This window comes from Sphaeroforma arctica (assembly GCF_001186125.1).
Source record: "Sphaeroforma arctica JP610 unplaced genomic scaffold supercont1.4, whole genome shotgun sequence".
Classification (NCBI taxonomy): domain Eukaryota; class Ichthyosporea; order Ichthyophonida; genus Sphaeroforma; species Sphaeroforma arctica.
In genome coordinates, this window is record NW_014040554.1 from 106,813 (window position 1) to 119,726 (window position 12,914).

Genomic DNA, 12,914 nt, shown 5'->3' on the forward strand with positions numbered 1-12,914 from the left:
GACATTGCCTATATATAATCCTCTCAGTACAGTTTTCGCCGAAGGGTTTTTATTTAGTGTTTCATTGTCGCTCTACTAGAAACTATGATATGTTTCGCTGGGGCGAATTATAAAATCCTATCTTTAGAAAAAAAGAAAAGAAAAGAAAAAAGAAAAATACTCTTGATGTCCTTAGTTATTGTATTAACCAAAAACTTGCCACTTATCAAGAATTACCGACTTAGCCTTCATCAGACTGGCACATCTAGTTGGCTGAACGGAGGTCCAGACATACTTTGACTTTCTTAAATGCTCCGTCAGAGTTGTGTTGATCAACTGCTAATAATGCTAAGTTATCTGGCGTTTGATGGTAATTGATTTCCTTCGACTCCGCGCGTGCCCGTTTATTGGGTCGCATTGATTGAGTAGAGTCACGAGCACGTGACTGGTTAGGACGCGTCTGATGAGGCTTATCATCTGACGTCTGGCGTGAGAGGTATCCTTGATCATGGAGCTCGCGCGGTTTCTTATTTACCGCCTTTGCTTTCGAGGTTACTCGGTGTGCCGGGAGAAGAGTGGATACAGTGTCATAAAACTGTTCCTACGTAAGACGGGATAGATAAAACTTCGTTTCATGTCTCTTGTCTCGAGCCTCAGTTGCGTACTTACGTCGCAACTCGGTGTACAGACTTCCACGGTCGTTGTTCCCTATGTTCTTACAGAAAACATGCATAAACAGGAACTCGTACCATCGCTGAGCCTTGTACTTTGTTATATCTGGACGTTTAAGGTCATAATCAAGTTTCAGAATGTAACTCTGAATAGGAGTATTCTCAAATGTTTCAGTTAAGATTGAAATCAGTCCTGGACTGTGGATATCCTTGCTTAATAAGGACGTAACCAACCAAAACACAGCTGGCCAGTCACGACAAGTGTCTAGCTCATGCTGATGTCGCTGCAGAATCAAGTAACTTGTTCCTGTAGGGTCAAACGACTGCATTAAAGCAGAAATCCACTGCTGGGAAGCGATATCATCCTCTTCCAGCATGACCGTAAACACATTAAGCGTACGGGTTAGCGTGTCGAAGTCATGGTTGTTTATAAACTCGACCTGCTTACTGTTGGCATCCGAGTTCGACTTAAGTCGACTGATTTGTCCCTTGTACTTCTGGTTATCCCGGTAGTTATGTCCACGTTGGGCCTGAAGTAGCTGATCGGCAGAAATCCACTGCTGGGGAGCAATATCATTCGTCTCCAGCATGACCGTAAACACATTAAGCGTACGGGTTAGCGTGTCGAAGTCATGGTTATTTATAAACTCGACCTGCTTACTGTTGGTATCCGAATTCGACTTAATTCGACTGATTTGTCCCTTGTACTTCTGGTTATCCCGATGGTCTTGTCCACGTTGGGCCTGAAGTAGCTGATCGGCAGAAATCCACTGCTGGGGAGCGATATCATTCGTCTCCAGCATGACCGTAAACACATTAAGCGTACGGGTTAGCGTGTAGAAGTCATGGTTGTTTATAAACTCGACCTGCTTACTGTTGGCATCCGAGTTCGACTTAAGTCGACTGATTTGTCCGTTGTACTTCTGGTTATCCCGGTGGTCTTGTCCACGTTGGGCCTGAAGTAGCTGATCTATGCGTTTCTGCTTGATCGCGATCATACTAGCAAAATATTATACGTCATCGGCACGGTGCTCGTCAAGAACGATTTCCATCTTAAAGGTGTAATCGTCGACCGATTTATCAAGTTCGGTCACCTTGTCAGAGTGAAAAATTTCTGCGGGCTGGTGTAAGGTAGTGCGATCGAAGCGATTTAATTTGACTTCGTTAACACGTTTACGAGAGTGTTTATTATCCCGTGGAAAGTCCTTGATCAAGCCCTTTCGGTGATCTGTTCCTTGGATAGTCGTTGGTATTACCCAGTCTTAACTGGTTTCCGACGATTGTCATCCCAGTTGGGTAAAGGTGGCGGAAAGTTTCTACCTGCCTCTGGGTCTATAATACCCTCAAGGACAGGCGACTCGTGTCCGGGTGTTAGAACAGGCGAATAATTAGCCTGGAGTTCTGGTGGTAGAACCTCGTAAGGTATAGATACGCTGAGCACATCTGGATCATCTGCCACAGGTTTGGCGCTCATATCTCTACGCTTTTCGGGCGTAATTGCCAGTCGACGTTCTGTCCACTTCTGTAAGGCTTCAGTAGTGCCCGGAGAAACATGCTCGCGTAAGTGCTGTGCGTGGTTTCTTGATCCATACATTCGATCTACATGTCCATTTTCATAAGGGTGGCTAACTGATTCTTAAGATCAGTGTTTTCAGTAGTTAACTTACTTATGCGCGTTGGCTCAGTGCTCTCGGACGTAGATTCGGGGTTGCCTCCTCTTCTGGTTCCGGTATAGGTACATTCTGAGATTTGTCTTTGTCCCCTATAAATGGAGACTTTTCTTTCCGAGTGTCGTCAGAAGAATTGGGTGGGGCGTCTTGAGACGTGTCCCTTGTCTCACTTCTTGGCTTCGTAAATGCGAGCTTTGAAGTTGAGGCAATAGTTGGCCCTCGGGCTCTATCTGTAGGAGTAGTCTCCTTAGTCGGAGTGGCTACATCCCTATCCGAAGCATTGTCCTGACTATTATTGTCGGAGACAAGTGTATCGGCTACGGTGCGGTTAAACGCATCGACAGCGGCGGCGGTTGCTTCTGCGGCAGCGCTAGCGGCGTCTCTCTCCATCTTCTTACGTTCAGCTTTGCGTTTCTTTGCAGGTGTATTGTCTTTCTTTGTCATAATCTTAACTTATGACTTCAGTCTTTTTCTCTTAAGGAATGACTGTGCTTAGGAAAAATTTCGTGATAGTTATCTACCTTTACGTTCAAGTAGTCTAAGTAGTTAACACCTTTGCTAACTTTAAAATGTGTAAGTTTTGGTCGATCAAGGCGATATTAACGTCTTAGAGTACTTAAACGCTTAGGTTGAGTCTAAGTATAATTAAATTCCATGTGATTAAACGAAATGTGTCTTTTAATAAAGTTAGATATGTTTCGTAAAAACAGCAATACTCTGAGGGATTGTTAGACTGAGAAATTGCCTATATATACTCCACTCAGTACTGTTTTCGCCGAAGGGATTTTATTTAGTGTTTCATTGTCGCTCTACTAGAAACTATGGTATGTTTCGTTGGGGCAAATTATAAAATCCTATCTTTAGAAAAAAAGAAAAGAAAAGAAGAGAAAAAAACACTTGATGCCCATAGGTATTGCATTAACCAATAACTTGACACTTGTCAAGAATTACCGACTTAGCCTTTATCAGACTAAAACATCTGGTTTAAGTAACGCTATTAGTCCTTAGAAACCTATGTTAGGTTGAGCCATCTCGCTACCGAAGTATTCAGATATAAATAGATTTCGAAAGTAAATATAGTTCTATTAATAGGACTAGACCGAATCTTATGTTTGGTATTTTACTGTGGCCTATTAATGGCCTTGTCCAAATATCTAATATATAATATGGAAAAGGTATTTAATTAATAAAAACCGTTAAAACCCATTTAAGGAAAACTTAAGTTTATGTACTTTTAAGAGTATGTTTTACGTACTATTAAGAGTAATGTGGAGACCCGGCTTTTATATTATCAGGGACGATGCTAGAGTTTACAATTTTGGGATACAGCATGTATAAGGAGATGTAAGGGAGCAGTGTGCGCCGAGATGGATATGTCACGGAAAGAAAATAATGAGATGAGGGCCAAATATCACCAGAGTCGAGTAATAGAACCACTTTTGTACAAGGTACGCGTGTAGGTAGTCGCATTTTGACACCATTCAAGCAATTTGTATTCATCTTATAGGGGAATCAACTGCTCAGCGGTTGTACCCGGCATGGGTATTTGCATGATCTGATATCTTTGACAAGCTGTTTTAGGGTTTAAAATCGGTACTGCGGCGCAAGCAAAAGCTGCGCTTGCGCCGCCAACCAAAGTTGCCCTAGGTATTGAGGATACTGCTATGTATATAGGTGACGCAACCGAAAGGATCGTGTAGCCTCTCACTCCGATTACAAGAAACTTGAAACAATGAACATAATATCATAACAGCATCCTCCTATATATGCCATGTGTCACCTGAGTTTTCAGGTGCTGCAATGGACAATGATATGTACTCATATCTACAATATGATGCAATTTTTACTACGATATAGGGCTAACGGATAGATACGAGCTGGAAAGCAACGATGCATGTGTAGTTACCCCCAGAAACAAAAAGCACAATAACCAAATCGTATTTGAGAGAAAGCGTTCTGTCGCCGATCGTAATGTTGCTAGGGAAAAGTGCAATATTGGGTGAACAATGGAAGAACTTGAGAACTATGCAGCTTTCGACACCAAGCAACGATACATTACTGAATCTGAGATGGTTCAGGCTGATAAAGAGCCCAAAGTGTACGTGAGTTGGTCAATCTGATACCACAAAGCCATAACTGGCAAGTGAGCATGACGAGGCGAGACATAGATTTAAAAAAAAGAAAACTGTATTAAATAGGGCTGATAAGAATAAAATTACTGCAGAGCCCGTGAATGGGTGGGATCGATACACTCATGACAGAGTTTTAAATTATTAAATTTATGATTCACTTTACAAAGTTATTCGTTGTTGGATATGGCTGCGTTCGCTTTTTAAGTCTTGCATCCCTATATCGCACCAAAAGCTCTCTGTAATAGCCGGGCCTCCACATTAGACCATACTCTAAAGACGTGCTCTTAAGCAGTACATAAACTATAAACGTACTCTTAATAGTACGTGAACCAAATAGTTTTAACGGTTCTATTTAAAGGTACCTTTTCCATTTTACATATCAGATGTTTGGATGAAGGCCATTAAAAAGCCCGATTAAAATGCCAAAGATAAGATTTGGAATAGTTTTATTAATAGAACTATATTTTATTCCAAATCCATTTATATCTGAATACTTCGGTAGCGAGATGGCTCAACCGAAAATAGGGTTCTAGGGACTATTAATGTTACCTAGTTGATCCTCCGTTCAGCCAACCAGATGTGCCAGCCCGATGATGGCAATTCGGTAATTCTTGATAAGTAGAAAATTATTGGTTAATATAATAACAAAAGATATCAAGAGTATTTTCTTTTTCTTTTACTATTTTGTTTTCTAAAGATAGGATTTCATTAGACTCTATGTATAAACGTACTCTTAAGCAGCACGCAAATTATAAACGTATTCTTAATAGTAGGAGGAACTTAAGTTTCCTAAAATGGGTTTTAATGGTTTTATTAATTAAACCCTTTCCATTTAACATATCAGATATTTGGATGAGGCCATTAAAAGGCCTCAGTAAAATATCAAACATAAAAGAGTTGGTCTAGTTCTATTGATCGAGCTTTATTTACTTTCCAATTTTATTTATATCTGAATACTTCGGTAGCGAGATGGTTCAACCGAATATAGGTTTCTAGGGACTATTAACGTTACCTAGTTGATCCTCTGATAAGCCAACCAGATGTGCCAGTCTGATGAAGGCTAAGTCGGTAATTCTTGATAGTGGCAAGTTATTGGTTAAGACAATAGCTATGGACATCAAGAGTATTTTTATTTTTATTTATTTTTTCTAAAGATAGGATTTTATGAGTCTATCGGATTCGCCCCAGAATAGAGCGACAACGAAACACTAAATAAAATCCCTTCGACGGAAACAGTACTGAGAGGATTATATATAGGCAATGTCTCAGCCTCACAATCCCTCAGAGTATTGCTATTTTCACGAGGCAATCCTAACTTTATTAAACGTCTCATTTCGTTTATTTATATCGATATTTACACGATATATAGAATTTCCCTACGCGTTTATTTATTCTAAGGCATTAGTATCGCCTTTATTAGACCGAATCTTACAATATTGTCTCCGTCTGTGCTACCCTTTGATCCAATCTCGTATAGCCTCTCTAATGCCGCTCTGATGTGAACGCAACTGTACCTATAATGGCAAAGGCCGAAGTCCCTTCTCTCTACTACCCGCTCTCAATGTTTATTCAGACAACAAACATTCTGCGTGTTCGATTATAACTGCTGTACGTTCCTTAGTCTTGGTATCAATACAAATTTAAAGGATGATCAATACATCCATGTCTTTCTTTGCCATGGAACGACTCATACTAGCCTCTACATAAAAATAAAACACATTTTTCTCAGAACAATACTCTTCTATCGCCCTACCTAACCCGACAGCGAAACTGTTCTTCGCTCGTGTTGTACTTTTGACCGTACGATCAAGGCTTTGTGTTTCTTAAAATATTCCGCAATATCCCACGATTCAACGCATAGCTTCTCATGCATCAGCTTTGTTTGCCTGTACTCTGCGAAGTCTGCCGTTTGAAGCTGTACCATTAGGTTCTTCTGACGGTTGACACACACACGAAGTAAAGCAGGAGGATTCTCGATAATGTCAACTCGATCATTCACGGCAATTCGTCTACTGGTATCATGTGCATTCAATCTTTCTACCAGCTATTGTCGATTGGTACCTTCAGATATAGTTACACCAATAGAGATAGCATGACGTCGAAGCTCGTTCATTAGCATAGTACTGTATGATAGGGCATCGCTGTCATGTACCCAGGGTAGATAGGGTGATGGTTTGGAAGTGCAGGGATATGATGTAGCATCGTAAAACCCTAATGTCCATCGGATGGCAACACGAGGGGTTACCAGAACATTTCCAGGCTAAAGAGTATCTTTATCAGGAAAGCCAAAAGATTGTAATGACTCCATTATCCAAACAGGTACGTTGTCATCATAAAAAACGAACCTCCCTAGTCTGGGATCATAAACAGGTTGTCCAAAAAACATTTTATTAACCTGAGAAATCTCATTAGCCACTCTTGCCCTATCCTCATGTTTATTAAAGCATGGGATCACTTCATCAAGCGATGGTTTAAGTTCTTGCAGCCTGCAAGTACATCTAACAACCGGCCCCTACCCACACCTGTTCTACGTCGATAGTCGTTTTGACAAAATATTGCACATGTATTACGTAAAAGAAGCCATGTCTTCTACACTGTTCATGGAAAGATTTTTGTATACTATTCTCCTTATACGACGGCTGTATATCTCCAAACTCAGCCCAAGTGAGTGAAAGCTCTGTTTCACGATAGATAACTGTAGTAAACTCACATCCCCCCTTTGCCATCCAGGATCCAATATAAGATTTTTCCCTCCGATTACGAGATAATCGATGTCATATGCAAGGATATACTTGATATATCCTATACGTTGTAGATGCACTAATTGTTGTTTGGCTTCGGTGGGGGCCAGTATATAATGTACACCCATTCTCTTCAATAGTTTTTTAAAAACAAAAAAGACATCAACAGCTATTTTATTTTGGTTTAATAAAAAAAGATTTCAGTACTTGAGAAGGCCATGTATTTTTTTAATTTATAAAAAATAGTAAATTTGAACGGGAGATCAAGAATAAAGATCTGTCGAAACTCAAAAACTGAGTAAATATTTAAAAAACCTCTCCGAGACTCAATACAGAGTTACCCAGTTACAGTCACAGTCTAACAGTCTTACACTGTATTTGTATTCTCAATTCTCAATTCTGGAGTTCATCAGACTTCAGAGTTTCAGAACCGGAGTCTCAGAGTCTCAGATTCGGGAATCCGAGAATCGACTTCTGAATCTCAGAATCAGAAGTTCTGTATGATTTTTAAACTTCTGTGTCAAGAAAATTAGAAAAGGGAAAAAGTAATGCTTTTTGTTTAAGAAAAACGAATCAAAAACAACTATAACAGTATTTCTAAAGCATTTTGTACAATAATAATGCTATTTTGGTTTTGTCAAAAGAAAAAGAGTGTAAAATTTTTACTATTTTCACTACTTTCAAAATTTTGTAACGTAAATACAAATACAACTGTCAACTCTATAGATACATACAAAATAACTTGTATTCATTCGCCTAAAGAGCAAATTTGTACTACATAAAATGTCTTTTGATAAAAAAAATGCAACATTGTTTTTAATGTTTTATAAAAATAAAAGGTGTAACTTGTATTTACAAATTTTGAACCAAGATCACACTTTTTTTAAAAGGGTTCAACTTTTTATAAAAATTTAACATCAACACAACCAGCGAGGGCATTGAAGAGGGTATAACAAATGGAGGTGGTTCCTATTTTAACATGTATTTTAAACATACTTGAACCCAGCATCGCGTGCTCTCAACTTGGCACATGAATCATCGCTGACGCTATATATAAATAGAGTAAGTTGTACTCACTTCTCTATAACCTATGTTTTGAATTTGACTAGTATCTCCATTGACACGCCTAAAATGTACACAATCGAAGAAATTACAAGTTGGGATCAAAATGAAAGTCTCATGCCACCTCCATATAAATATGCAATGCGTGATATTGCTACTCAAGGGATTTTCGTGGCAGATTCTTTGTTTGACAACTTACCTACGTCGGCCGTCATTTGTCATAATAGTACTGGAGTGTTGCCAATAAGCCCGGAACCTGAATGGGTTAGGTGGGGGTTGGTAGCGGAGGGTCAGAGATTATGGACGAACTATTTTGGAACCAGCTTCACAGCACTACTGATGTGCCTTATGTCTGGCTTCAATATTGCACGGTTTGGAGAAGTTTTGTATCACAACGGGTACGCCAAGGATGCAGAAACAGCTAGGGTACGATATAGTGCTACGGCATTCGCAGTGGCTGACTGGCTACGATTTCCCTTGGATGATGTAAATGGTAGATCCCGTCAGACGATTAATAAAGTGCGAGCTATGCATACGTTCGCGCGTCGCCGTAGTCGTCGCCTGTTCCAACCAGAGGAAGGTGTTGCGCTGAGTCAGTATGACATGGCAGAGGTATTGCTAGCTTTCAGCGGTATCTGCTTACAAGCAATGAAGGAGGATTTCAATACGCATATCTCAGGCGCGGAGCTCGAGCCAATGGTACACATGTGGCGGCTAATTGGCTACCATCTTGGTATCCAAGATAGATTTAACGTATGCGCATCTGTCGAGCGTATGAATAGCTGCTTACAAGAATTTAACACATTTTGCGAACAGCGTGCCGCAACAGCCCGGCCATATACAAATAAGCTCCGTTCCATGGCACTGGAGGGGTTCGGCACATTCACCGGTATCGGCTCAGTACTTTTAGGTTCCATGACATTCGATCTGAACTACAAAACAGATGTGCTCCAGAATAAATCGCTGGGCGAGAGACCAAAAATACGGGGCCTCACACGAGCGTCGAGTGCCGGATTGAAACGGGCTTCGAGTGTTGCATCTTTGGTCCTCTCGAGTAAAATCGGTGGCGATGTATTAAAGCAAGTTATATACTCTGCCAGTGATATCAGAAATGACGACAGACCGAAGTTTACACGCTATCAGAAAAGTTTAGTTTTGCTGTCCGAAGGGCTAGATTATTATGTATGGTCGCCACCGTCTAGTGTACCGTTTCTGACCATGGCGGGTTTCTGTGGGATATTCGTAGGTACTATGCTCTTCCGCCATGTTCTCTAATTAAATATTGGCAATACTTTACTCAACAAGTGATGCTAGCGTGCAAATGCTGAACAACTATACTAAAACTAAAACTGAATATGATGAAGGTTTTGATTTAATTAATGACAACTCAGGCGGGTAGGTCACCTCACGCCGCAAATTTGTGTCGCAAGTACATTGGATAGGTTGTCCAACATCCTTGACTTTGTGTACGGCCAAATATTCTCGTTCCACCGTTTGTCATGGGCGTATCTCCTCACTCCATAGTGACAGCTACAATTATTCTGATCATTCTCTCGCACCAATGAGCGCATGCTTGCTGTGGCGTTCAATGTATCGAACCAATCATACTCGTTCTGCAAAGCTGTTTGTCTCTCCTGCTCGACATCAATCGCCAATATCCTCGCGCAATCGTTTTGGATGTGTACAGGGCATTCGTTTACATCAGTGTAGCCTGCATCTGAACAACAATCATACCAGCCAAACCTGCTCATACCAGGACTTTTGATTATGACCTGCATTCCTTTGCCGCCAATCAACTCCGACCAGGGACAATCACTCTTCAGACTGGCAACAGTGACTGACGACTTCTTGGATAGTGCTGCAGATATAAAGAGAAACCACCAAAAATCTCTTCACTTCTAAAGTGATATTCATATTCAGTTTCAAGCTTATAAGTGTATGTGCACATATCTATGGTATGGGAAGGTGCGCTATGCGCGAGCCAACCTCAATAGATACACTGGAAAAACGTCGCGAGTGCTTTTGAGTGCAAGAATTACAGATATGGCTTATTGGGTTCCATGTTCTATTCGGAGCTTTCGAACCCTCAGAAAATCTAGAAAGCTTTGGCAAAGTGGGATATAGTTGTTCAATATTTCAATGATCTGATTCTGGAGCAACTTAAACTTGAGTTTGAAAATAACATACTGATCAGCTGTGTGCGAGTAATTAATCTATGTAGAACTTCACGTACCAGAACTGTCTCGAACGTCGTCTTCTAACTTCCTGCACGCGGACACCAATGCCTCAACGCCCTCAATATAAGTGTATAGTCCGCCCACCACCAGCACGACGGGTCTATCTTGTAGATGCTTTCTGTTAGACAAGTATACTTGGCATCGATCAGATGAGCATAAAAATTCGTGCATCATTACATGCGGATCTGTACATTTCCAGCTACATACATATGCCAAGGAAGTATGAGGCACTGAGCTATCCACAGACTCATAAGCTAATCACATCCTCTGACAAACTTAGATACAAAATCCGTTTCATTGAGGCCTGGTGTCTGAAGGCACACCCTAGCCCCTCGAGGACTCTATATTTTATATTCGTGTACGGCCGGGTACATCACACTGCACACAAGTAGTCGATTACATTCTGTCAGAGCACACAGTTCACTACAAGGAAGTGGCGATAGAGGAAATATTCCATTTCGTATAACGGGGCATAGGTGAGCCCTGCGAGTTAAATTTGAATCACAAGGCTGTTCGCAGTACTCTCAAATACACCATAATATAGCAGCAGACAAAGCAACGTCGAAATCAAGCAGCCCGATAGTTGTCCACCTGTTGCTTAACATCACCACCAATGTCTGTAGTGTTGTGTATCTCTCATTCTTGCATATTCGGCAGCAATACCTTACAAGCTGTTGGCTCACCAGCTTATTTATTCGCTACGAATACAACTCATACCCAGATCTAAAGTTGGCTCTCATTTTTTTGGGTCACATTAATTTAGTACACCCTACTTTATGTTTAATGAACACATTCTATCTACTCACCACTGCCTACCTTGAGATTTTGTTTAGCAGCGTGTGCCGAATCAACTCCTTGGCCGGCTGACTTCGATGCAGCAAGTAGTTCCAATACAGGCGGACACCTCTCCCCTTATCCTGCAAATTGGAATATCGATGCTTGTTTTGTTTTGTTTTGTTGTGTTATTTATATATATATATAATATACTTGGGTTTCTTATCATATATGCACACACAAATGCACATATATTTAGTTTATAGTGCTGTTCGTGTGCAGGATTCAAAACTATATTTCGAGCGATAGAAGGGCAAAAGAACGATCATTTTTTTCGTATTCACTTGTACCTGTATGCGGCTGTGCAATTTTGCGAAGTTGTGCCCGTTCATTGCCCACATCTCATATGCACCCACATGAGGCGCCACCATTCTTTTCGCAATCTGCCTCAAGGTAGAGTCGCCTAGAAATACGGACGTTATATTATCTAGGCAAGAGTACAGCAACTCGCCATTTGATCCCCTGTACTTTATAAATCAGACCGATAGTCAACATACGACTAGTGTACGAACCTGAGCTACAATTGGTAATACAACTCTCATTCATTTTGATATACACAAACTGAGTTACATAGAAATCACACACACACTTATTGAGTAATAGTGTCTCTCTGACACCATCAGGACTACTCGAAAATCGTGCTTTCTGTTAATAGGATTATTTCGCAATGAGTACAAGTTGCCTCAGATTTTTACGAATTGTTCTAGAAACTTTGTATCTGCTTCAAGTGACTGCATAATACAGCGATCGTATACAATCATGATAAGTTGATTACTCTCGTTCACAAACTTTGCCACATCAGATCTCAATAACACGCACTTTATTGGTCTTGTGCCCGTGTCATACCATTTGTAAAATACGTCCATGTACGCATAGTCACTTCTCATTCTGATTCCAACTTCAACATCAGTATACACATCCAATGAATCAGATATTTCAGAATATGTGTGTAGATAATCAGTCACAGATAGCTGACTTCAATTCCATACACGGAAAATTCATATCTTGTATGAGTAACACTCACCCAGTCCGCGTATTGACGTAGTCAACATCCCTGCAGTTGTCTTTGAGCCAGACCAAGGATCGCAAATCACACGTGGCAACATTCAAACATGTGTCGCAGTGGGCAGCCCAATAGGCTTCGGATCGTGTCGTGGCATTACAAGTTGGAAGCATATCTCTCGATCGGATATCAACTATTTACATGAGTAAATGTGGGATATGAAAACATGTCAGATCAGGTTTACAACTGTTTATACTTGCCAAGAATACATGCAGAAATAAATACGGGGAGGCGTTAGGTAAATAAAAGTCATAATGACTGTTGTGCGGAGATGTGAATTCTATCAAGTCGAGTACTTCAAGATATTCATAAGCATAAAATCATCAACATAAACGTTTCACAATCTGTGTGCACATTGATGTATTGGCGAAGGTCGTTTCACATGCGAACTCAAATATAAACTACAAGTTGTTTTGGAACCGTCCCTCAACTGCATAACAAAATACGAACACATAGGCAATTATAAATATATATATATATATATATATATATATATACATACTATACTACACACACACACACACT

General features: G+C 40.4%; 2 protein-coding genes across 2 annotated transcripts in view; one reads left to right on the forward strand and one right to left on the reverse strand.

The window, feature by feature from the left end:
- Positions 1-8,396: 8,396 nt before the first annotated feature.
- On the forward strand, positions 8,397-9,530 carry SARC_00160 (hypothetical protein; the record flags this gene model as incomplete). Its single annotated transcript, XM_014306153.1, has 1 exon — positions 8,397-9,530. One exon carries the CDS (start codon positions 8,397-8,399, stop codon positions 9,528-9,530), a length of 1,134 nt encoding a protein of 377 aa, XP_014161628.1.
- An 85-nt stretch (positions 9,531-9,615) lies between these two features.
- The window catches only part of SARC_00161 (hypothetical protein), a gene marked incomplete at its 5' end in the record, with an annotated part of 5,011 nt that continues 1,712 nt past the window's right edge, over positions 9,616-12,914 (reverse strand). Inside the window, 5 exons of the mRNA XM_014306154.1 lie at positions 9,616-10,113; positions 10,489-10,610; positions 11,309-11,409; positions 11,617-11,788; positions 12,351-12,522. Coding sequence (XP_014161629.1) covers positions 9,656-10,113; positions 10,489-10,610; positions 11,309-11,409; positions 11,617-11,788; positions 12,351-12,522 — 1,025 coding nt within the window. The 3' untranslated portion in view covers positions 9,616-9,655. The remainder of the gene's footprint in view (positions 10,114-10,488; positions 10,611-11,308; positions 11,410-11,616; positions 11,789-12,350; positions 12,523-12,914) is intronic.